Raw genomic sequence first — 26,834 nt, forward strand, 5'->3', positions numbered from 1 at the left:
GAGCTAAATGAGAACAAAGTGCTAATTTAGCTCAATAATGCCATCTAGAGGTCTAAAATTACCTCAGATTTAAAGGCTCTTTTATTAGCTAGAGATTTAAGTAATTCCTCCCGAAGAAGCATTTCTTCTTCCTCTTCTTCATCTGCAAAAGGTGGTTTAGGAGGCTGCTCAGGGTCTTCTGGAGGAAGGGGTGGGAGAGGAGGGAGAGGAGGAGGAAGCTCAAGAGAAACACAAATACTCTCAACATAAGGCTGGTTCAAAGGTGGCATAGCCTACAGATGTTGAAAAAAGAAAAGAAAAAAGATTAGTAAAGAGCAAATAAAACTATAAACATTAGAAAAGTTTTTAATGGAGAAAGAACTTTAGATGATTGTTATTCTAAGTGCGATTATTTTAAATTAGTAATTTTTTAAAACTTCTCTCATTCACCCATGTAATTTGGATTAAAAGCTCCTCCTAACACATGACCCTTGAACTTCCATATATCTAGGTTACTTGAAGGGCCAAAGGACTGACCACTTTTCTCCTAGTCAAAGAACTTTCCCCAAACTATTATCTCTTACTCTCTGAAATTATAAGGAAGACAGTCAAAGGAAGATAATGCCTCATTCCACTCCCTCATAGCCCCAGTCCAGATTTAAGATGTTACCACCCACCAAAGCAAAGAGGAGTTGAACTAGGGTGAACAGAGATTCTCTTCCAGCCACAATATATGAGCTTCACAAAAATCCTGGATTCACTCCATAGAAGTTAGGAGAGAAGACCACTGGAGAATATATATAGGAAAGGAAGAGGTTCATTCTAGGGAATTCTCCAGAGGGCTCTTGCTTCCTTAGTTACAGACTGTATTTGTTTAATGGCATTCACTAGGATCTGTCTAAGCTTTAAATTTATTTAATTGTGACAGTTATGAAAAGAGAACTTTTCTTCAATTTGTTTTAAAAAGATTCAGGAACTCCAGTGGCTGTTCCACAAAGTCTTTCCTTCTCCATTAGTGCTTTCTCCCTACTGGTCATTACACCTGCACTTATTTATCTATATACATATTATGCTCTGAAAACAACATAAGCTCTTTAAGAGCAGAGGCTGCTTCATTTCTGCCTTTGGATCCCCAACACTTAGCACATTAAGTGGTTAATAAATGTTCGCAATTTTAAATTAAACCAATTATTGTCTAAATCAATCTTCTGCAACATGTAAGAAAAGGAAGCAAGTTCAAAAATCTGGTCCAAAACTAAGGATTTAGGAAAGATCAACCAAGACTAGATGTATGCACGTACGTACATACATGTGTATGCATGCATGTAAGTGTGCGTGTGTGTGTGCGCGCGCGAGCGAGTGTGTCTTGTATTTACACACAAGGGTGGGAGACATTGAGGTGCTTCTTCCTCCTTCCTTCTGGCTGGTTATACATTTTACTATCCTAGAGAGCTGTTCTTTTCTCATTCTGTTACATGACAGTGAGCCTTGCACTATAGTTTGTGTATAGATATTAAGATAAAAATTAACCAAAGAGGGACTTGACTTTCCTTGTGTCACCTAGTTCAAAACATAACCAATTTTGTAAGATCGAATTTGACCCTTAAACAAGATTGCTCAAAATTCTGTGCCAAGATGCCACAGCAGAAATTATATAAAAATCAGAGCAAAAATTAAGACAAAATCTGTCTCATTTAAAAAAAAAAACTAAGGAACTATAAATATTTTGTAACTTTAAAAAATCCTGAAAACAAAGTGTGAACTTCACTTTCTTTTTCTGTGGACATTACTAAATATCACAACTATTTCCAGTGACAAACTTCAGAGGAAAACATAATTATGAAACCAAAACTAAATCAATTGTTCATAAATCATTTCTGATAGAAGTCTGACACTAAGATACATTAGGGAAAAAAGACCACAAACATAACAGACCAAAAGCCATTTCCCAATATGTAAGTAGTCAAAAGCTATAAACCATTCACAGAAATTGCAAATAATAATTGACAACTGTGGGAATGATATCTACAAATCACTACAAATTAAAACCCTGAGATTTTACCTCACACCTAGCAAACTGGCAAAGACAAAAGATGGAAATAGTTAATGCTGGAGTGAGTGGCTGCAGAACAACATACACACTAATATACTGTGGTGGGACTGTGAACTAGTCCAACTGCTCAGGAAAATAATGTGTAATTATGCTAAAAAAGTGGCCCTTTGACTTTCTCCCTCGATGAATATATTCCATAAGTGAGTCAAAGGCAAACAGAAAGATCCCTTATATACCAAAATATTTACATTTGCTATTTTGTGGAAGCAAAGAACTAGAAACAAAGAAGATGTCCATCAAGTGGGGAAAAATGGATGAAAACAAATACAATGGGATAGTACTGTGCCAGAATAAACAATGCAGAAGCCTGGGAAGACTTCCATGAATTGATGCAAAATGTAGTAAGCAGAACCACAATGACTACAGTGAAATAATGTGTAATTAGAAAGACCAAACTTGGCCCCAGAGAAGAAAAGACAGAAATCAATTATCCTCTTTTTTTTTTAAGAGGTAGAGGACTGTACAAGTGGAATGTACCATATGCCTGTATGCTACTGTACACAGACAGTATGTTGGTTGGGTGGCTGATTGGTTGGTTTCAACGAACTACTTGGTTTTGAAAAATCTTTATTACATTAACTCACTGAGCAGGGTAGGGATATATTAGGACATGAATGGGGATGCAGAATCGAGGACGCGAGCAACATTTTTTTCTCTAAAAAAGAAGATACATGTAATTAAACTTATAGTTCATGATCCTTATACTTTTTGGAAACATAACACTTTATGATCAGTTTTCTGTGCAACAAGTACAAATAAAGATTCAAATAATCCAAAATTCGGATTCAGTTTTGGTATGACAATTTTACTAAAACAGCTATTTGCTCAGACTAATCTCAAAATCACTTTCTATTTTCTTAGCACAAACCAGCTTAACTGCAAAGAGATGTCCAAAAGCATACCAAGACAAGCTATAAAGAAGCCAAAATAGGCTTAAAAAATGACTGAGAACGACATGTGGATAAATTTGCCTGCAGTCATACTCATGGATTTTGATTATATACATTGAATAAACAGTGCCTGTTTTCAGTAATTCCATTTCAAATATTCATTCACTATAAAATCTTTTGACAGAAAAGATAAAAAGGAATGAAGTAAAACGTACCAAAAGCTGACTTACTGAAACCTGAGGTGGCGGAGGCAAAGAAATAGGTGGTAACGGAGGAAAATATCCCAATGAACACTCAGGGAAGAAAAGAGGCTGTACTGGAGACGCAGCTATAACAAAACATAAGAAGTTATTGTTAACACTTTTATTACAGGAATATTCTAACAGAAAATAATTTTAAGATATTTAAATTAACAAAAGGTAAATCTCCCAGAGACCAAGCTAAAGCATAAATTTAGATTGTTATCAAATATGTAAAAACTCCATCTCTTACAATCCTTCCCAAACAGCAGAGGACAGTGGTGCTAACTTGGACACTAGGATGGGCTCCCTTCTCTCCCCTCTGCAATGCCAAGACATTAAAAGTCTCACCTTCTTTCTAAGATCAACTAAGAATCTACCTTCCACTGAAACCTTCTCAGATATCCTCTTTTCAAGAGTGGTAGCTCCCCTCTTAAAATTTCTCATAGCACTTTACCTGCACCTAGCCATGGGATTTCCCTCACCTGTCCTCGTACCACAATCCAAAAATTGTTAGCTAGAAGGAATCTGAAGAGATCATATCCTATTTGCTCATTTCTTCCTGCTGCCTATGTTTTGGCAATTTACTAACAATCTTTTTTACATAAGCTATTCCCTTTATTTTCACTACTAATTAGTTTATCTTGTAGTTGAAGAAAAAGGAAAAACTCCGTAAGTTTGATTTTTTTTTTGGATGACATGTTTTACGTTATCTGTTTTCTACTCCTATTTCCTTATCATATTTCCCTCTTCTTTATGCATTTTGCTTAATAAACCAATGGTCCCCTTCTCCTAGGTCCAGCAAGTCAAAAGTTAATCTCCAAATATAAACTTAAAAGGCAAACTCTCTTTCCTTATTTACAACCAAGAGGTAACAAACTTCACTTCTTTACCTATCCGGTGAGGTAATAGGGGAGAAATAAACTCCCAGGGTTCATTTGTGCAGCCCATCACCTTTGGCCACAGGGTCAACATCCATGCCTCTCAGATTTTTACGAGTTGGTATCGTATACTACAGATGCTCAAGGTTATGAAGCAGCATGCCCTCATCTTTGGAAATATCTTTGTTTTCTTCATCTCTCTTTTTTTTTTTGTTAGGCAATTGGGGTTAAGTGACTTGCCCAGAGTCAAACAGCTAGTAAGTATCGTGTCTGAGGCCGGATTTGAACTCAGGTTCTCCTGACTCTAGGGCCAGTGCTCTATTCACTGCACCACCTAGCTGCCCCTCCTTATCTCTATCTCCCATGCTCAGCACAAATCCTGTCACACAGTAGATGTTTGATGAATATATTTTATAGAAAAGGAAAATTAGGCCCAGGGAGGCAAAGTATAAAGTATAAGGTCCAGAGAATCACATATCATCAGAAAAGGAGCACCAATAGTCAGTATTTGAGCCTAGGTTCTGACCCCAAGTCTTGCATTCATTCTTTCCACTATTTCATCCCATCATTCCCCCATTTGACAAAATTTGTGTTGTTTACATCTACCCATTTCCCTAGCATTGCAGGCTCTCAAATGAACACTTCAGCTCTCTACATAGCTCCATGTCAAAGGGATAGTAAACAATGACAGTAGTTAGTACCAAAATAATTTGCCTTTTTTTTTACTTAAAAGACAAAAAATACCACTTTGAGCACTTTCAGAAAGATGTCACAGAAGAACAACAACACTCTAGCAAATATGCTCCTTCCTCCCCTACACTGAAAGAAGCCAAGGAATTAAATAAGTAACAGTGAGTTACCTTGGCCTACTGGGAAGAGCCTCAAAACAGGAATTTAAAGACTGAAATTTTTAGTTCCAAATCTGCCACCTCCCAGCTCTATGACTTTGCGCAATCACATAGTTTAATAAGGCTCTGAGTTATCATTTCCACATCTATCCTCAGGATCCAAAAACACTGATAGGAAATACTTTGAAACAACCACACGTCTATTCTATTGGCTGTAGACTTAGAAAGAACATTGTCTGCTCCTGATGAACTGAAGTAGAAAGTACTCTAAATGTACAGTAATTGCTACACAGAATTTTGCAAAAACAGACCTAAATTAAAATGAGAATTAAAAACTAGAACGGACTTTTCACATCTGTCTCTCCTAGGGTGGTACTCTAAACAGCACCTCAACTATCTGGCATAATCCTTTGGTTTCCTTGTAAGAGGTTTCTTACCTTTGGCTCAAACACAACAAACCCAAGTAAAAGTAGGAGCTATTAAATATTGGAACAACTTTTAAAAACTTTTCTTGTTTTCAAGTAAAAGATGTCTTTAGAAAGTGCCGAAAGTCCTACTGGTTATACTAACCCATCGAAGATTGATTTTCAGCAACTCTGTATTTCTTTCCAAAATTTTTGGTTAAATGAAAATTTTGTTTTGTATTTCAAAAGTGCAAGAAAAAACCAATTTAAAAAATTACTTTACCTGGAGAGTTAGTTTCACTATCTGTATCCATTGCGACTTCTTCATAATTGTCATATTGATAGATGCCTCCAGCACTATCAATAGACTGCTTATCTAAGGATCGTCTCAGGTCTGTATCGGAAGACTAAACACACAAGAGAAAGCTTTGCTCAATTTATTTACACATTTATTTACACATTTAAAATTTTCTTGCTTTCTTAAGTAAAATATATATATATATATATGCTAGGTAAAATATATAGATAAAATAAAGTACTAACAATAATGAAATGCTACAAATATTTGGGGGGAGGCAATAAGTAGGAATAAAAAACTACATCAAACATGCATTTCTTCTTTAATTTAAAGAGAATCCATTTTAATAAACAAGGATACTGTGGGGTACACTTTGTATATGTCAGAACATAGATCTAAAACTTAAAATGACTAAGACTACTTCATCTCATTTTACAAATGAGAAAACTGAGACAGAACATTAAATGACTTGCCCAAGTTCATAAGCATAATTAGCATCAGATAGGATCTGAAGTCAGGCTGACTGACTCTAGAGCCAGGGCTCTTAGCAAAATTCTCTAAAGTTCTCAAAAACCACAGATTAATTTGCACACTTCTTTACTATGAGATGAATATTATATGATTCAGTCTTTAACTTTTGTGTGCTCAATCAGAAACTAATGGCTGAATGTAGTTTATTTCTCCCCTAAATACTAAATTTTGAAAAATTAAGCTTAAGCTAATTTTTCGCCAATTCTAATTCCTTAGGAATAAAATATAATAGTGAAATTTGAATTGTGTGTGTATAAACAGATACATACACATGCATATATCTATATTTGTTTTAAAAAACACTGTTGTTGGTTTTAAATCTGAGCTTTTATTAATGAATGGTTTTTTGTCAATATCTTATAGGAAATTTATGTTCCTCAAGACACCAGCCAAAATTTAGTAAAACACAAGTTTTCCCACTAGTTTTCATTAAATGTGGGTAGGCACTCAGTATATATGCATGTGTATATACAAACATAAGACATAAATCTAAAAGATTACAATTGAAAAGTCAAAACTCTGCAATAGAAACATCCCACATATTCATGCCTTCCAAGGCTGATCTCTGGCTGAATTAAAAAAAAGTAGAGCTTCCTTATGTAAATTCTAATCCAACACTAACAACACTTCTTCCTTGCTCTCTCTTAACCCATCCTAATCTTTAGCCCTTCTTGGAAAGGCTTCCTTTCCATCTCTCCATTTCCCTGCAGTCTAACAAATGCAATGTATTGTTAATCTTGCTGGCCTATACCTGCAAATGCAGGACACTAGTAGTAGGCACGTTAAAGGGTTAGTAGTGGTCTTCTGTTCTTGAGAAGGCCTGAAACCCCTCTTTTGCCAAGATTGATCATGCCTTACTTTGCTTCTTGACCTCCTCTTTCCCCCTACTAGCTTCATGAACCGATTGTACTGCTCTTCTTGATTTGAGAGATCTCGGATTTTCCGGATTTCCTCTTCTCTTTTTCTTCTCTCCTCTTCTTCAGCCTGTTTCCTCTGATCCTCCTCTTTCTGTCTTTCTTGTTCTTTTTGCTGTTGTAGTTTCTTCCATGCCTTTGTTTGCTGCTTTCTCAAGGCCTGTTTAGCTTTAATGGAGAAATTTTAAAAATATTTTTTGACTAAAAAATATTTAATTAAGTATCCCTATGTATAAAAGTAAATTCTGTTTAGGAGCTTTTCAGAGGAAGTTTCAAAAAAAACAATAATGGGCTACCAACATTATTTACACTTCAGTGCCCTTTTAAATCCTCGAGTTTTTAGAAGGTATAACCATTGTGTAACCTCCTCGTCACCCAGTAAGTCTGTCACATATTCTGTAAACTGACATCTGGCAAACTTAATCATGTAAGAATCCAATGAAAAGATATTTGTGTAAAAGTAAAATCACCTGTAGTGCTAACTTTTTTGGCTGAATGCGTTTTTGTGCTGGTTTTAATTTTTTGCTGAATAGTTTTCGTCTTTGTCAACTTCTCTTTGCTTTCCTTCATCACCTGCTGTTCCTTCTGTTGCCACTTTTTACTGGCTGACTGAAGAGCCAACAGGCGAAGCTGCAACTCAGAGAGCTCCTCTTCATCTTCTCCAAGTTTCTTTAAAAACAAGAAAGATGCAGTTATCAAATTTATTTTAACATTTCAAAATGTTACTGCCACTATCCTGTCCCTCCAAGGTCCACACACACACCCCAAAAGCTTAACTCTTTCAAGGTATTGAAATTTTTCTAAATCTTCCAACTTATTGGTCTACTTTTAAGCAACATTAAATACAAATTCCAAGAAATCTGATGTTTCAGGATATTTTGTATGTATGATATAAATTTAATAAAAACATTTAGTTCCCATAATTTAAGAACTAGAAAATTAAATTATATGCAATAGAATATTTCACCTTGATTCAGGCTTTTCAAATGAACCTAAGCAAAAAGCAGTAAATTGGAAAAAGGGAAAAAACAGTCAACAACCCCCAAACTAAGTATAAGTCAAAAAAAAAATGCTGAAGAAAAAAAGTTAAAACAAAATTTTACTATGCCTTCTCAGATGAGCCAGAACATGGTATCAGATAGAAGAAATAGTTAAGAAGTCAAAACAATATTTATTAAGCACCTATTTATGTGCCAGGTATTGCATTAAGTGCTGGGAGTGCAAAGGGTAAACAAAAACCCAAAAAAAAAAAAAAAAAGAAACACCAGTCCTGGCTCCCAAGGTCCTCATAATCGAATGTGTTTAACAGTCTAATCAACTATGTATGTATGAGATGTAAACAGGATAAACTGGAGATTTATGTCTTTGAAGGAAAGCACTAGCATTAAGAGAGAACAAAGAACTCTTGCAAAAAGTAATATTTTAACTGTCACCAGAAGAAAGTCAGGGGACACAGAGATGAGGTTAGAAGGGAGAGAATTCCAGACACATGGACTGCCAGTAAAGATGCTCAGTTAGTGATCAGAGTACAAGGAGACCAGTGTCAAATGGAGAGGAATAAGGAGTAAAAAGACTGGAGAAGTATCTAGAGGATATCAATAAAGGAGGTAAAGATAAAGAAAAGGTACGAATGCCTCCTAAAAGGAAAACCCCCTTAATTCCAAGTCTCTGGCTACTATGCTACCAAAATTATTGTCACTCTTCAAGTATAGGCAGATCTCAGCACTACTTAGGGAAATCCGCTTTCCCCAATCCTGTCACAGTTGTCACTGCCCCCTGGAAGACTAATGTGAACATGTGTCCCAGCTGGCAACTTTGAAGAAAGCAGAAAGGTGAGAAAGTGAGAAATTCACTGCTAACTCCACAAAATCACCTATCCTAGCAAAATATTTAGATTCCACATCACATTACAAGTCTTAGCAATCCAAACAGAGAAGCAACATAGCATAAGAGTGCTGGTCTCTGACAGAGCTGGGTTCAGCCCAACTTCAACAAATACAGCCAAACGACTCTAGGTGAGTCACTTTACCTCTTAGTGTCCCAGGAAGCTTAGACTAAAATTGCAGAGCAAGTGTCAATCTACATTGTAGGTTATTTCCTCAAAAGAAATTCCCTACAAAGAAAAACTCAAATATAATTGTTTTTTAAAAATGCTAACTTTAAGGACATTTTCCCTACATTTTAAACTTTTTAGAGGTTAAAAAAAAAGAAAAAAAATATTATAGACTTACATTACATATCCCCAAAAACTTAGGGACCTAAGCAAAACCGATCAGAAAGCAGTTTTTTTTAATTTCTTAATCAATGATTTTATCATTTTGTAAACGACCAACCTGCAAGACAGCACTTTTTTTCAGCAGAACAGTACAGAAAAATACCTAACATAAGTAATTCACCTGGATTTTAAAACTTGCATAAATCACCCTACATGCAAAACTTACACCTTGCTCTCATTAAAAAATTCATTCTTTTTTTTAGGCCTAAAAATTTGATTTATAGTAAGGAAAGCAGTGCAACTAATATCAAATAATTGATTTCAAATTCAGCCCTGCTACTATCTGTGACACAAAATCATTTAACTTCTCTGGGGCTAAGTATCTTTCATCAGTAAAAAGAAAAACTAGACCAGATGATGTCTAATGTCCCTTTCTAGCTCTATGGCCTATGAACTAGAGGAAACGTGTTTTGCCACTAATAGTGGCAAACCCAAACAACGCCATTCCATTGTATGTATGTAATAAATTCCTTCCCCAAGTATCCTAAGACATCTTCAAGTCTAAAGGGACCTGGAACAAATTTTTATCTTTTCTGGAATCCCAATTTTCTCATAGAAAAACAACTCAAAATGTAGGAAAATGATCTGCCTTACAAAATAACTTTTTTTCAAAACACTTCAGGATATATCTTGGATTATTTGTCCAGAACTCTGATCCTATCTTGTATTTATACTCAGGCTTTGTTCCAAATATAGACAGACCCAACTCTGGTTTACATAAAACATTAGTATGCACTGTAATCAATGTTATTTTCAGTTTATAACTACAATTCTCCTCCCTCCCCCCACTTTTAGGGAATCCAGCCAATATTCTGGCCATTATAGTATTTTTCTTCCAAAAATCTTGCAAATTAATTGGCAATGACTTGTTACTATTTTTCACAAGTGAAAGGAATTAATACTTTTTCTATCAAATATAAAGAAAATGGTAAATCTTACATAGTTTTGGGGGGAATCTTTTATAAACTACAGTATACTCTGACAGTTATTAGCACATGACAACTGACTCCACTTGGTCTGCTTTTTTTTTAATGTTCTGCACTTGGTCTGCTTTTTTTTTAATGTTCTGCAAAGTGCTGTGGAAGCCTTAGACTCTCCCCTCTGAAAGGGCATGACATCATTTTATTTCATCTGAAGATCAAGTAATTTTCTGTAATTAACCTTTGCTGAATTAGCAAAACAAAAGTTCTTTTATACTGAGACCCCAGGTATCATATGCAAATGCAATGTTTTGGCTTGTTCTAGGAAGAGCCTACAGAATTACGCAGAACCCCAAAATAAGGTACTCTACTTAGTTTCATCTCTGCACCGAGTTGAGGCATTAGTTAGCCTTCTAAATTAAGAGAGCTTAATGAAAGTGAGTATTTCTTAAAGTCTTTTATATCTGCAAGTATTTCTTGTTGGGCCTAGTTCACAACTAATGCTAGAATGAGTATCAGAAGAAAAATTTCAATAGCAGTCACAAAAATACTCAAAACTCCCCCAAAGTCATCCTGGGCTTAGAGAATTTTTAAACTAGAAAAGATTTTAATTATCATTTAAGTCCAACCCCTTATTTTATAGATAAAAGAAATACAGGGCCAACATGGTTTACTTGTTCAAGATCTTACACCTAGCTAAGTGAGGCTCCATAAAACACATTTACATAGGTTACTAATTCAAAGACTTCAATGAAAACCACCATAGCTCCAGTTTTTAGAGAGTTATGAGAGATTTCCATAGGGAGATAATCTACCACAATGCATCACATTCATAATAAATTATAATTAAGCACTAACAAAAAGTCTGAGCAATAAGGTCCTTTTCAGAGCTCATTTATGTTTTCCCTAGAACTACTTACCCTCTAACTAGCAAATCTCAGGCAGGTATACCTCTTAAATTTAAAAGATTTTAAAAAAAAACACAAGAAGATATCTCCAAACAAGTCCATTTCAAAGTAAGCAAGCTAAATACCAAGTAAAACAGAGCTAAGGCAAGGATAAGAATGGATGTAAAGAAAAACAAAATTATGCCTCTCCCAAAGCATTCATGTCACACATGGTACAGTGGTGTACACTGTAAGATACTGATCTGTAGGTGATCTGTACTTCTGACCAATTAAAATCAAGTTGTTGAAGTTGACAAGCTGTTGTCAGAGATATTGTCAAGAGAGGATTCTTGTTTAGTTAACTTGGGTGGGCTATTAAGGCCTCAGAGATCTCTTCTTCCTTGAGATATTCCGAATTCCTCTTTCAGAAGACTCAAAAGAAAAGCAGCCCAATAAATAATGCTTATAACACCACTCCAACCACACAAAGCAAATTCCTTACCTTTTCAGAAAGGAGATCTGAAGTGCTAATCTTTCTTGTTAAACTTTGTTCTTTGTCTTCTAATCCTTTAAAATAAGATAGCAACTTCTGAATGCTCAGTTATACACAACAAAATTACAGAAAAAAACCTATCTATGACAATATTAAGACTATGGGATTATTAAAGACAATGCCAATAATAAAAACAAAGGGCCAAATATGTTTTCTTATGACTCTCTCATCACTTGAAGTGAAAGGTTAAAAAAAAACTCCTATAATACATACCAATTTTAAAATTTTGATCCATCATGTTTTATTTTAAGAGAGAAAAAAGAAAGTGCCCTAAAACTACTTCCAGATTTAAAATAAGTACTCCCAAACCACCTTAGATTTTTTTTTGGGGGGGGGCAGGCAGCTTCATTACAACAGATTTACAAACTTAGAAAACAAAATTAAGACGAACTATCACCCGGAAAATGTGAGCATTTAATTCACTCACAGACTATACTAAGGTGAAATCTGGAAAAGTCTTCCATTAATCCACAGAGCAGATACAGCATAGGTACATATACTGCAAAGTTTTACAATCTAAATTCATTCACACACATGTCCAGATTTTCCAGGATTAGGCCCAGATTTCTGCTAAACTGGTAGAACAGAGAAGCAGATGGTAAAACATTTGTGTTCCAAACACAATTCCACTGCTAATGTGGGCACTGCTCATTAGCAACAAATCCATCAAACTTATTTCAAGTAGAACATGGATTAGTAACCAAGTAGCATTAGATTTCAAACTCAGAAGAAGAAAAAACTAAGACATTCTATAGACAAACTTCAGACTATCATTAACTGCTTTAAGTTTTAAAAACTAAGAAGGTGAATTTTAATGTAAAATTTAACAAGACTTCAAGAACTAAATATAAAGTGTTAGCCATTGCTCCCACATATTTAAGTATTTACTCCATACAAGCCCCACTAGCAGACTGTAGGATCTAGATAAAATGGAAAGTGCAGGGGGACTGGGAGACAAGACCTGCTGGCCCTAGTTAGAGAGTACTGGGTAAAACTCAAAAACTGGAGGCCAAACACATACACAATGATTAAGAGTCTGGTAAACAAAATTGTAGTACACATATAAAAGGAGTATCGTGGCACTGTAAGAAATGACAAAGATAATTCAGAGAAAACAAGGTCTTTAAGAGAGTACAAAAAGAAAAATTAGGAGAACAATTAATACAATCCCTGCAATGACAAAGAAAAAATGTCCCTGAAAGAACAGAACTCAGTGCTATCACCAATCTTGACTCTCCAGGACTGCTGAAGTATGTCTCCCACCTCTCAGCGTTGAGTTGGTAGACTATATGTGCAGAATGAGGCAAAGCATCAGTCATGGCCATTGTGCTGCTTTTCCTATGAAGGTGGGGGAGGCAAGGTTGGGAATGGCAGAAATGTTTTTTAAAGGATCAACAAAAGTTTTAATGAAGTTTCTTCATCTGTGAAGGTTACTACCTTCATAGGAATGCGTTATGGATATTTCAATGAATTTGTGATCTTGTGCACTGGCACGTTGTATGTATTGTCGAGGAGTGAAGATTATAGTCTATCTGGACCTCTCCTTCACACACCCCCACACACATTCTCCATGGGTACCCAGGCAATATGCCTTTCTCTAGATCTCCTGATAGTGCAGATTTTAATAGACAACGCAGGCTATCCGCCAGTTACCCCTCATTCTTTCTAGTCATACATTACTTTGATTAGATTCCTTATGCTGCTACTTCTGTTTTAGCTGTTAACATGTTGCCTACTCATGCCCACCATGAGCTCTTCCAAAGCCCATAGGGCATCCCTCAGCTTTGTTTCTTCAGAGGGTTCCATGACTCAGAGCCACAGGGGATTCAAGAGTACACTGTGAATGTGAAAAAACTGAGTCTTTGTTTCAGAAAAGTTAGCTCCTGACAGCAATCCAGCCCACTTGGCTCCTCCTCCATGTCCATCAGCAATGTATGTCCAGGATAAATGTACTAATACTGATCTCTATAGGTTGTTCATCTTACTATCATTATTTGGGCAATAAACTCTTGGACTATTCCAGTATAGACAGACCAAAAAAGTGATTATGAATCTGATTTAGGATATTCTGCAGCATTAAGACACTCGATACAATCAGCACAATTTAACCCACACGTGGAGAAACTCATCATCTATGAGGAATTCTTCAATCTGTACTCTATGCTGCACATCCTCCATGACAGTATCAAATGCCTTTGGTGAGCATACTTTTATTTATTTTATGCCTCATCTGTTAATACTCAAAAGTACCAAAAAACTCTATGTTGTTATATCTTCAAAGAACCTTACTGATTTATGCATGGAAGAAAGCTTGTGAGAAGAGACTTTTAGGCAAATTTTTGCTCTTCCAACTCAAAATGTTCTTCTTACAATCACGAAATAATAAGCACGGTAGGATCTTATATTCTCTACCCCTTCACTAAATTGTGACCATAAAGATGTGGCTTGCTACAGTATAGGTTGCAAAAGCCTTGTCTACTCCCTTGTCAAACCTTCATTAAGGAAGACATCAATGCATGCAAATTCTGTTCTCATAAAATTTGTAAAGATAGGACCATATGGGTAGAGCAGTTATTGGTATTTTCTTGGTGGCTTTTTTTTGGTTAATATCTTTTGTCTCCTTTTTCTTGAGAGTTTGGAATCTTGCTCTTTCAACTGTTTTTAAAATTAATACCTCAATGGTCCCAAAATTGTGTTGCATAGAATTCCTATCTGTATATTTAGTCAGGTCCAGCTACTCTTCTCATATTTTCTTTACTGTCATTTCTATTTCTTCATACTGCACACTGAGGACTGTGTTGAGTCCAAATGCTTGTATATCTTTACATTTTTCATCTGTTCATTTTGTTAAATATACTGTAACATCATGAGAGAGAGAGAGGAAACTATATAAAGAATGCCATGTTAGAGAAGTACATAAATTTAAAATACACTGGTAATTTTTAAGTTTTTTTAAACATTAAAGCAACTGAGGAATAAAAACTGAGGTCATAAGAACTCTTCAAGTTGGTCTTACTCTTAAGTGCTATAATTCAGACCTCAGACTCACAAAAAAGGAGATTGGAGGTGGGGGGGGGTGGGGAAGAAGGCAAGGAGGGAGAGAGGGAGGAGGAAGGAGAGAGGACAGGGGGAGAAACGGGAGAGGGAGGCAGGGAGGGAGAGGGAGGAAGGAAAGGGAGGCAAAGGGAGGAAGAGGGGGTAGAGGGGAGGAGGGAAGAGAGGGAGAGTGGGAAAAAGGAGGGGAGAGAGACAATATAGAAATAGTCCTTAGAACATTTTCAACAGTTACTCCACAGATTGTGATTAAGTACACCTCATTAGGGAAGACTTAAGAGTAGCAAATGAGAAGTACGATAACTATAGAGAAAGGGTTAATAAACTACTTCCCCCCTCCTTCATTCCTTTGAGGATTTTATTAAAATACAAATAGATCTGAGGAGGTTCAGACCTTAAGTCTCTTAGAAGCTAATCAGTGAACCACATAAGGAGCAAAGGGAACAGGGAGGGAAAGGCTTTCCTTCACAATCTGTCTAGGGTAGACTTCAAGACTACTAAAAATTATCTCTAAAGTGATACATGGTATAAATTGTCATTGCCTGTTGTAAAGCCTGATTACAACCAATTGCAAACAAAATGGAAACTGTCAAATATTGTAATTCAATTATATGCAAAAGCCAGTATTACATCCTAAGGTAGTCAGATACAAATACAGACTCTGATAACTGACCTGGGAATCACCAACAACGCTGTTAAATCTTTTTTAAGTTCTTAATTTAAAACTATTGATTGTTTTAAGTTTAGGGGAATAAAAATGAAACAAGTTTCCATTTCCAAGCTTTCCACAAATCCTATTTTTAAATACTAATGCAAAAATCTATAAATAAAATAAATTAGGACATTAAACTTGACCTAGAAAAGTATTTCTAAAATATGACACTAATAGTTCAGGGATGAGTAACTTCAATCCCACTAACATGGACAGCAACATCTTCTATTATTATCAGACAGTCTTTGAGGGGGTTGTGGCTGAAAAACTGTCACCCTGAAAGTAACATGTTGATGAACCCCTTAGGAATTTAGCTAGGTTGATCCTCTAACAACAAACATGTAATCCATCATTTGCATAACATTATATGAGGTGAATCAAACCTCCTTTAAATTTTCTTGCATAACATTATATGAGGTGAATCAAACCTCCTTTAAATTTTCTAAAGTAAAATAACAAAAAAATTACATCAGCGCAGTACCATACAAATGAAATATTCAATTCAGTTACCTTGACTGGATTCTGTAGGTTCTGATTTTAGGCAAAGCTGTTTTGTTCCATCTTTAACTTTTTTCAATCTGTTTTTATCTCCTGGTAAAGTCAATTTCTGCCTGAGAGGTTTCAGTTCAAATGCCTGAAAAGTTTTAACCTGTTTTTTCTCCTCAGGAGGTACTTCTTTTACTGGGTCCTTTATAATACTGACATTCTCTGTAATTATTTGGTCCTCAGAATTTAATATTTTAGCATCATCTTGCATATTTTCTTCTTTGTTACTCAAAGCCAGTTTTTCATCCTTATTAATACATTCAAGTTCCAATTGAATTTGCTTATATTTTAAAAGCAAGTCTTCAAAACTTTCTTCCCCACAGTTTTCATTTTTGGATGAATAACTCTGCTTTCTTGATGGAGACCTTCCAAAACTTTTAGCTGAACAGTCTGTTAAGAAAAATTGGTTCAACAGATTTTTTCCCATAATTCTACTTAAGAAAAATACTTAACTTTCAAGTGAATTCTTCCTTTTTGCTGGAGTTCTTCAATTATATTTTGCATGAAACAAGAATTCTAAAATTCTTAAAAGGTTTTGTGATCCCTAAAAATATCAATTCAACATACATGAATTAAGTAGCTGTAATATTCCAGATAATGTGCTAGGCATTGGAGATACCAAGATGAAAAAGACACAGTCCCCACCTTAAAAGAACTATTGGTTGTAAGGCAGCCACGGTACACAAATAAGTATGACATGAGGCACAATGGGAAACGAACAAGGCAGAGATCCAGAAACAATGCTATAAGAAAATCTGAGGGAGAGAGATCACTTTCAGCTGGGTACAACAGGGAAGGCTTCATAGAAGAAGTGGCAGCTGAGCAGGCCCTTAAAGAAAAGGGGGAAGTGCTTTCAAGGCATAGTATACAACCTGCTGGGAAAGTACAGAGATGAGATCAATGACCAGATAAAGAAAGTAATCATTTAACAACCCCTACACATCCACCATTTAACAGATGTTTGATGAAACTTCTGTCAAGCTACTAGAGTCAAAGCTTAATTCAACACTAATAATTGCTATCTGAAAATAATCTACCTGGTTAAGTTGGGGTACTAGCCCTAGTATCAATGGCAAGTTAGTCTAGCCCCAGGCAGGTCTATTAGAAGCATACATTAATTAACATGAAAACAGAAAAATGGTTCTTAGGTCCCTCTACAGATCCCCAACACAACCTGTTAGACTTGCAAAGAATCAAGAAATAACCTATCTTTCCTGTCTTTATCTCAAAAGTGAGAAATTTAGTAATTGTTTTTAAGACACAAACTGAATACTATTTAAAAGCAGGAAGGCAGTAAGCCTCAAATTAGCAGATCTCAAATTATACTACAAAAACAGTAATTATCAAAACTGTTCAGCACTAGCTAAAAAACAGAAAGGCTGGTCAGTGGTACACAAGACGCAGAAGAAACATGGCAGCAACATTCAATAAAACCAAAAACCCCAACTACTGGAACAAGGATTCACTATTCAGCAAAATCTGCTGAGAAAACTGGAAAACAGTCAGGTAGAAACTAGGTTTGGGACAACTCACACTATGATACCACAATAAGCTCTAAAGGGATACGACCTAGCTATTAAAGGTCAGGTCATAAACAACTTACAAGAACAGAGAAAAGGATTTCTTTAGCAACTGTGGATAGGGAAAGAGTTCTTGATTAAACAAAGAGATAAAATGAACAAGTTTTACTGCACAAAACTGAAGTTTTTGACAAAATCAAAGCAGTTAAAATTAGGAGGGAAATGATTAACCAGGGGGAAAAAGCTTTGAAGCAAATTTCTCTGATAAATCTAACATTACATATAATAGGGAATTTATACAAATACATAACATGCCATTCCACAATTAATAAATGGTCAAAAGATATAATTAAGCAATTCTAAAAGAAGGCAAGTTATCAACAACCATATTAAAAAATGTTCCAGATCACGAATAAGATAAATGCAAATGACAAATTGTTGGAAGGGCTGTGAAAGGACAGGCATACTAAAGCACTGTTGATGAGACTAAAACGGTAGCACCATTCTGGAAAGCATTTTAGAAATAAACCCAAAAAGTCACTAAATTATGCATGCCCTTTCACCCAGCTACACCACTACTACTCATATATTCTATAAAGAGATCAAAGACTGAGAAAAAGGACCAAGATACATAAAAATATTTATAGCAGCATTTTGTGGTGGTGGTAGTAGCAAAGAACTGAAAACAAAATGGATTCCCATCAAATGGGGAATGGCTGAACAAATTATGGTGAATCTGTGTAATGGAACATTATCCACTTATCTACATATTATAGTTTATATATCAGAAATGACAAAATGGCTTCAGAGAAACTTGAGAGGACTTGTATGAAATGACGCAGAGGGAAGTGAGAACAAGAATAATTTATACAACTTCAATACTGTAAGGAAAAGAACTATAAAAGACATAAAAATTATGATCAATGCAATGACCAACCTTAACTCCAGAAGACTGACGATGAATCATGCTTCCCATCTCTTGGCAGAGAGGTAGACTAAAAGCGCAAACTGAGACATACATTTTCAAATACAGCCAATTGATTTGCATTTGTATTGATTTGTTTTGTATGAATCTATTTGTTATAGCAGAGAGTTTTTATTTTATGGGGGAGAAGGGTGACAGATGTTATAAGGAGAAACTGGGAATAAGTAATCATAGTGTAATAAGTAATCAGTAACAAAAGAAAAAGAGCATCAATGAATCATTTAAAATATACCCAGAAAAAAAAAAGCAGAAGGAAGTTCAGAAGGGGCTATAGTACAGAAAAGGCAATACTGGAACTATCAAGTTAAATTTAATATCTATCAGGAAGGGAGGGGGAGTTCTACGCAAATCAACGTTCAGGGTGCCATACAAAATCCTCTTTTTTGAATAAGGAAATGTTCATGCTTGTCAACTTCATAGTAATGCTATCAAATTTTTAAGACTTACTTATTCACCTTAAACATTGTTCATATTTAGATTTAGAACCTATTCAACCAACAGATTTAGAACCAATATAACCAGCAATGAAACAAACAAAAAAAGAAGTATTTTTAAAGGTCATTTTCAAAAAATGATAGAACCACAGAGTACTCATTTTTCATTTTGAAATTTTTCTCCCCATAAAAAATCCTTAAAGTCAAAGTAATTTTCAATACTTCATAATTGTCAACCATCAACTTGATTTCTGCTTTTAAATGGGACAGATAAAGTGTCAAATATCTCTTATGAAGTTTTTCTGAAATGTCATTTTTTTTGCAAGTCATTTATTGGTTCAGTTGTGACTTTAACCTAAGTTTGTTTCCTCTTATGTAAAAGAAGAACTAATGGCAATGCTTTATGATATATATTACATATATTTCATATACCACACATATATTTCATATATGTTACATATCATCAGCTACCATTAGTCACTGTTCCAGAACCAAAGTAAACAAATAAACCCAATAAACCAAGCAAGACTAAAGGAAAATAAAGAAAAGGGGGAGGGGAGGGAAGAGCAGGCCTTACACCAATTAAGAAAATGCTGAAAAAAGTAATGGGCTAATGCTAAGCCTATGGAAAACTGTGTTCCTCTACAGCAACCAAACTAAATACTCAAGCATTTGGTGAATAAATGAATAAACCTTCTAAAGCCACCTACCTATGTAACGGACAAATCCTCCATCTGAGCATCTCGAAATTTGTAGTTCAAACAAGAAATAAACAAGGTGTTGTTCCAGCAACTCAAAAGGCCATTATAAGTTCCCAATTTGCACTGGCATTTTTTCACACTGATACAGTGCCTTGATCAAAGTCAATCCTTGCCTGGTTTCATGACCCCTGGCAGCCACAGGCCATTTGTTTTTTTAAAGTAAATACAAGGAAGTATAGAGAGATCACTTTGTATGTAAAGCAAACCAGTAGAATTAGATTATAGCTTTAGCGCTGGATGAGACCTTAATAAGAGTCCAACCCCCTCATTTTTACAGGTGAGGAAACTGAGGCACATTAAGCAGTTAAGTGTCTTGCCTAGGTTCACGCAGCTGGTACTAATACACATACAGAAAGAAGAAAATTTCAAAAGAATCAAAGCTTGGAATGGGACGTGAAATTTTTTTTTATTTCTTGGCTTCTACTTTTTCAAAAGCTAAGGGTTTAGTTAATTATTTTTGTTCTTCTGTATGTTTGCTTAATATTTTTTGAAAATTTTTTTGAATATTTTGAAATAATTTTTTTGAAAGAAGTATCTATCTACTTTAAATGAAACTTGAAAACAAGTCTTACTAAAAGAAATGCTGTCAGTCAATTAGCATTTATCAAACATTTACTACATGCCTGGCACTGGGCTAACAGCTGGGGACACAAAGAAAGGCAAAAAAGACAGTCCCTGCTCTCAAGGAGCTCTGACAGGGGAGACAACGTCCAAACAACTATGTATAGGTAATTGAGGTATCTCAAAGAAAAGGTAGCAGTAGTAGGATTAAGGAGATCTGGGAAAAGTTTCTGGCAGAAGACAGGACTTGAAGCTGAGACCTGAAAGGAAGCCAGGGAAACCTCAAGGCAGAGATGAGGAGGGGAGGCATTCCAGGCATGGAAGACTATCAGATAAAATACTCAGAGGAGAGAGATGGAAGGTCACATGCAAGGTACAACAAGGAGAAACTCCTCAAGTCATTCATTCTTAATCCCCATGTGACACTGGGAACTCAAGTTAACTTCACTAGGCCTCATTTTAAAGGATTAGACTCAACTTGAGGTCCCTCTCAGCCCTAAATCAAAGGACCAAAGGACAAGTAAAACAAAATTTTTGTACTTTCTGTACACCATGAAAACAGTGTAAACATCCACTTTGTATCTATGGAAGTGAACCACAAACACTATTGCAATCTTGTTTCTTACAATCTTTGGAGAAAGAAAAGGCCTTTAAAGTATTTAATTAAAACAATGATAACCTCTAAATAAAATACTAATACCTTTAATATAATACTAAGGATGTTCAAGAATCCAAGAATTTGCTGGTTTGGATATTCCCTTCACCAACAGAAGACTTTTGAAACTCTTTTGAAACTAGTCTAAGATTGCCAGGTCCAAAAACTCCATCATCTTGCAGCCACCCTGGCAATGTACCTCTCCAGACTTGGCTACAATGGTTCTCCCCCCAACCCCCACGCCCCCCACCACCATCACTGGGGACAAACTCAAGAGTTCTGGCAACCTGAAACCTATGTCTTTTAGTAGGACCTGCCAGTGCTTCTCTTCCATTTACAGACTTAAGAACCTTGGGTCAACTCCAAGCCACCAGGTGGACTTTGGTAGAGTAAGAATATGATGGGCTAATATAAATGGTTTACTATTCCAAATTTTATTTGCTTATTTCACAAAGGTGATTAGGAACTACGTTCCTTTTCAAACTCACATACAAATCCCATTTCTTTTTTTTTATTTTTTTTTTATTTAAGCTAGGCAATGGGGTTAAGTGACTTGCCCAGGGTCACACAGATAATAAGTGTTATGTGTCTGAGGCCACATTTGAACTCAGGTCCTCCTGAATCCAGGGCCAGTGCTCTATCTACTGTGCCACCTAGCTGCCCCTCAAATCCCATTTCTAAGACAGGTTAGTGATACTTCACCAGTAGAGGAATACGGAAGAAAAACAAACTAAAGTACATGAAATCTTCCTTTAGGTATGGCATCTATGAAAAGAAAAGCAACAAAGCAACATGACAGTTGTAGAAACTGTTCTTTTTTAAATATATAATTACCAGTTGAAAAAGCTCAGCTCACACACTTGATTTTCTTAAAACACAGGGAATCTTACCCATTCCAAGTAGTTTCTACTATTTAAAGCAATATCCTTCTTTCAATGTTTTCCTTATACTGGGTGTATTAACTATACAATAACTGAAAAAGTGGGTAAGAGAATACATATTTTTTTAATGTAAGAAGTTAATTTTCACTTCCCTAACCCCCTGAATTGACAAAGTACCATATTTTCAATAATGTCTCTGGGGAAAGATGGGAGAGGGGTGTAGTTCTACATACATGTTAAGTGAATACTCTTCAGCTTTTGAGGAATATCTTTATCATGTCAATTCTATTACTATTATTCCTACCCACATGTGGAGCAAGGGACCTTATATCTTGTATAGCCAGTTTCTGCTTCTGGAAGCTGCTCATTAAAATAAAGCTATCCTCCCAGGTCAATTAATTAACTCCAATGATGAGCAATATGCTATCATTTACCAAACCAACATTAAGGTCTCCACTCATTCCACATTATTGGTGGTTCTGAAAATGTTGGGGTTTTTGTTTTGGTTTGGGTTTTTCAGGGAGAGTTGTATATGAGGTTTTTTTAGGCTGTTTGTTTGCACTATAAAGCAAGAACCTTTAAATTCAAAATGTTATCTGCAATTAAATGGTTTCTTCTATGTAACTATTTTCACATGGAACATTTTTTTCCCTCTCTATCTCAACACTGTTCGAGTTAATAGGGAAATACTTCAAGCACCAAATACAACCTAGAGTCAGATTTGGAATTTTGTAGGTTTGAGTCCTCTCTCACTTAATACCTGTATAACCTTAACTTTCCGGGCCTCAGTTTCTTTATACATAAAATAAGGAGGCTGAACTAGATGATTTCCAAGGCCCCTTCAAGGCTCTGAATCTGTGATCCTATGATCCCAGGTCATAAAAATCATCAAGATTAAGAAATCAGCCAGAGGTAGTGAAACCTCAGAAACATTTGTAACAGCCCAGTCCACAAAATAAAGCATTTTCTGCTTGCTTGTTGGCTAATTCATAAAGCAGTGCCACTTAAGGTTTTGGGTCCAAATCTTTCAATGTATCTTTTTTATACTATTACTTGTAAAAGGCTCATACACTTCCATAAGATGAACACAAAAATAAACATCACTGTGACAAGATTATAGTTCTCTACCTCCTTCCTTTCTGAACACACTGAAACAATGTGACTCTGCAGTCACATTGGGTAAAACTGAAGTCAGGATTAATTTTCCTTCCAAACCTTTCATTTTCCCTATACAGAAGCTAAAGCTCTGAATGTGTCAGAGTCCTGCAAATTAATGTCTCCCTATAACAGGACCTCTGGAGGTCTCTCCTAATCATATCATTCTATGAAATCCACTTGAAGTAAAGTAACATTACAGAAGCCTTCAAAGAGTTTCACCAAAAAAAAAAAGGTTAAATGTTACACACCCACAAATGAATCACTTCACTATGGGATTCACGCCAAGCAAAATAGTTAAAATGAAAGTACTTAGTAAGCTACGCCTATGTAGTTACCACAAAATAAGCTAGGCCATACGGCTTGGTAAAAGTTTTAGGTTTTGTTTTGGTTTTTTGTTTTATTTCAAAGAGTAATGGACTTGGCAAAGGATATGAACAGGCAGTTTTCAGAGGAAGAAGTTAAAGCTATCCATAATCATAAGAAAAAACATTCTAAATCACTATCAATTAGAGAAATGCAAATTAAAGCAACTCTGAGGTACCACTTCACGTGCATCAGACTGGCTAATATGACAGAAAAGGAAAACGATAATGTTGGAGAAGATGTCAAAAATTCGAACACTAATTCATTGCTGATGAAACTGTGAACTGATCCAACCACTCTGGGGAGCAATTTGGAATTAAGCCCAAAGGGCAACCAAACTATGCATACCCTTTGATCCAGCAATACCACTACTAGGTCTGTATCCCAAAGAGATCATAAAAAAGGGAAAAGGACCTACATGTACAAAAATATTTACAGTAGCTCTTTTCATGGTGGCAAAGAATTGGAAACAGAGGGCTTGCTCATCAATTGGGGAAGACTGAAAAAGCTCTGGCATATGAATGCAATAGAATGTTATTGTTCTATAAGAAACGATAAGCAGGCAGATTTCAGAAAAACTTGGAAAGACTTACATGAACTGATGCTGAATAAAGTAAGCAGAACCAGAACATCATACACAGCCACAGCAACATTATGCTATGACCAACTAGGATATACTTAGCTCTTCTCAACAATACAACGATCCAAGACAATTCCAAAAGACTTATGATGAAAAATGCTAGCCACATCCAAAGAAAGAACTATGGCATCTGAATGCAGATCGAAGAATACCATTTTCACTTTAATTTTTCTTTCCTATGGTTTTCCCTTTTGTTCTGATTTTTCTCTTACACTATAACTAATGTGTAAATATGTTTAACATGATTGTACATGTACAACTTATATCAGATTATTTGCTGTCTTGGGGAGGGAACAAGGGGAGTGACAAAAATTTGGAACTCAAAATTGTACAAAAATGAAGAAAACTATCTTTGCATGTAATTGGAAAAAAATAAAATATGCCTAGGAAAAAGAGTAATGGATTTGGGATCTGGCCTAATTTCTAATTGAAAAAATTATTAGTCTGCTACTTTCTGTGTAGCCTTAAACCAAAGGTTCTTAACCTGGGGCCCATTTTTTAAGAAATATTTGGTAACTATTTCAACATAAATGGTTTCCTTTACAATCATATATATTTTATTTTACAGATTTAAAAACATTATTCTGAGAAAGAGTCCAGGCGCTTCACCAGAGCCCCAAAAGAGTCTATCACACAATAAAAGTTAACCCCTCTGAAGGGTTTGAATAAAGAGGCAAATTTAGATTTGACTTAAAGAAAAAGCTCCTAGCAATGAGTTGACTCAAGATGGAATGGACTGCCTATAGAGAAATGGCTTTCAAACAAAGGCCAGATTCTTTAGAAAGGATTCTTGTCTGTTTCTATTATCCTGTGTATATAGCTTGGTTGAACATACTTTTTTACTGGATGTCTCCACCTCTCCTGCTCATCCCCATTGTAAAAACTCCTAGAGGGCAAGGATTTTGTATTCCCAGCACTTAACAGAGTGCCTAGCACATAGGAGGACCTAAATAAATGTTTACTGACTGACAGAATATACAGGAGAACACCTCAGGCCCCTGGCAACTCTGATATATGATACTCTGAGCTTTAATCTCTCATCTCTATCATAGCCCTAACCCTTTCCGAAACTCCAAAACTCCTCCTAGTTCTTAATCTTAGGATTGTTTCAAAAGTATGAACACTAACTCTTAACAACAGATTACTCACTCTATAACCCCACACAGGGTGGTACCTGAAGACAATAATATTTTAAAGAAATAAAAATAAAAACTTAAGTTTTCCTTCCCAATCCCTCCCAAGACCTTAATCAGTAGCCAAACTTACTAAAACGTGTCTCTCGTCCATACTTACCCAAATCTGACGATCTTCTAACAAACAGCAAACACCAAGGGAAAAAAATGGAAGAGGCTAGGAAAATCAAGGGGTCACAATTCTGAATAACAGAGGGTTCCCGTAGCTCTTTGTCGAGCATTTTTTCCCTTCACTTTTAAAGGCATCAAGAAGAGATAGCATTAAATAAAATTACAACTTGAGTTCTGCAAATGAACGGAGTGATGGGAAATTTTACAATTAAAAGGAGTGCAAAGCCATTACGTGGTACAAAATTCTATTTACTTACATATGTGTATTGTACTCCTCCAAAGATAAGTTCCTCCAGGACACTGATGGACTTGAGAGGTTTGGAGTTTTGGGGGGGTTTTTGGTGGGGGGGTTGTTTGGTCTTTTCATCCCAGCGCCCAGCACAGCCTGTGGGCGCTTCTCTTTTGTGGAATGAATTGTAAAAGTAGACAAGTCAATGAATATCCCACAACAATAAAAGATGGCATTGCTTATTACGGGGCTGCTCCTGGGCATTACTTTTCCCAAACCCAGACTCTAGGGACGGAGGAGGGGAAAGGGTTGTGAAACGAGGAGAAGGGGATCCCCGACCACCCCCACGGAAAGGATACAGCTCTTGCGAGGAGAAGGCTCCCTCCAGCTCTGGCCGCCGCTGCCGAAGCCCGATCCCCCTCCTCCCGCCGGCGGCCTGCCGCCCGCCGGCTTGCCGCCCCGGTCGCTGCTGCTGCCTCGCCCGCGGCCCCAGCGGCCCCCGCCGCGGTAGGGCCGGCCTCGAAAGCGGAAGCGGTCCAGGGCGATGTGGCTCCGCTCCCAGAATGACTGCCGAGGGCTGCCCTCCGACAGCGAAGAGGACGACGCCATCCGCATGGGGGGTGGGTGCGAGCGGAACGGCTCCTTGGGCCGGTAGCCGCCGCTGGGCCCGCGAAGGGGGCCACGCTCCGACGGGTGCCGCGAGCGGGACGAGAAACTCCTCGGCAGCTGCTGCGACGAGGCCGACGACGACGACGACGAGCCGCCGCCGCAGCCTCCGCCCGAGCCGGAGCCACCGCCCCGGGGCGGGTGCGGAGGCCTCCGCCGCGGGTACGGCAACCCGCTGCCGCCGCCGCTACTGCTGCTGCTGCTCCTGCTGCGGGCCTGGCTGTTGTCATCGTCGCTGATCTCCCCGTCTTCCAACTCCCCTTCCTCCTTAGGCGAGAGGCCGCTGGAGGCCGGGGCCGCGGCGTCCGGGGCCGCCATCCACGGAGCAGCCTGGACTCACGCCGCACCCCCACCGTCGGGGCAGCCGCCACCCAAAAAGAAATAACTCACCTGCTTCTCTTTCTTTTCTCTTTCTTTTTTTCTTTTTTTCCTTCCTTCCTTCTTTCCCTCTTTCCTCACTCACCGGGCCGGCCGAGCCTCACCCCTACCCCGAGGCGGACGCTTTTTACACCGAAGGAGCGCCGTCCTCCAACTTCCCCCACGCCCGCCGCCACCGCCGGCCACCCAGCTCTCTCTGTGCCCCTTTCGAGATAGATTCCCGGATCTTCCGCCAGGGCCTCGCGAGAAAAGACA

The 26,834-nt window shown here is 37.0% G+C and overlaps 1 protein-coding gene across 2 annotated transcripts in view; it reads right to left on the minus strand.

The window, feature by feature from the left end:
- ZFC3H1 (zinc finger C3H1-type containing) overlaps positions 1–26,798 on the minus strand; it is a 65,431-nt gene extending 38,633 nt beyond the window's left edge. Inside the window, exons 1-8 of one of the 2 annotated variants that reach the window (XM_020968867.2) lie at positions 25,895–26,798; positions 16,009–16,425; positions 11,682–11,746; positions 7,568–7,766; positions 7,042–7,265; positions 5,638–5,761; positions 3,213–3,310; positions 63–272 (exon numbers count right to left, since the gene is read on the minus strand). In XM_020968867.2, coding sequence (XP_020824526.1) covers positions 63–272; positions 3,213–3,310; positions 5,638–5,761; positions 7,042–7,265; positions 7,568–7,766; positions 11,682–11,746; positions 16,009–16,425; positions 25,895–26,519 — 1,962 coding nt within the window. In that variant the 5' untranslated portion in view covers positions 26,520–26,798. Of the gene's footprint in view, positions 1–62; positions 273–3,197; positions 3,311–5,637; positions 5,762–7,041; positions 7,266–7,567; positions 7,767–11,681; positions 11,747–16,008; positions 16,426–25,894 lie in introns of both variants that reach the window. The other variant, XM_020968866.2, reaches the window with a different exon arrangement.
- Between the last annotated feature and the right edge of the window lie 36 nt (positions 26,799–26,834).

The sequence above is a fragment of the Phascolarctos cinereus genome, unplaced genomic scaffold (genome assembly GCF_003287225.1).
Source record: "Phascolarctos cinereus isolate Bilbo 61053 unplaced genomic scaffold, phaCin_HiC Scaffold_1;HRSCAF=81, whole genome shotgun sequence".
Lineage (NCBI taxonomy): Eukaryota > Metazoa > Chordata > Mammalia > Diprotodontia > Phascolarctidae > Phascolarctos > Phascolarctos cinereus.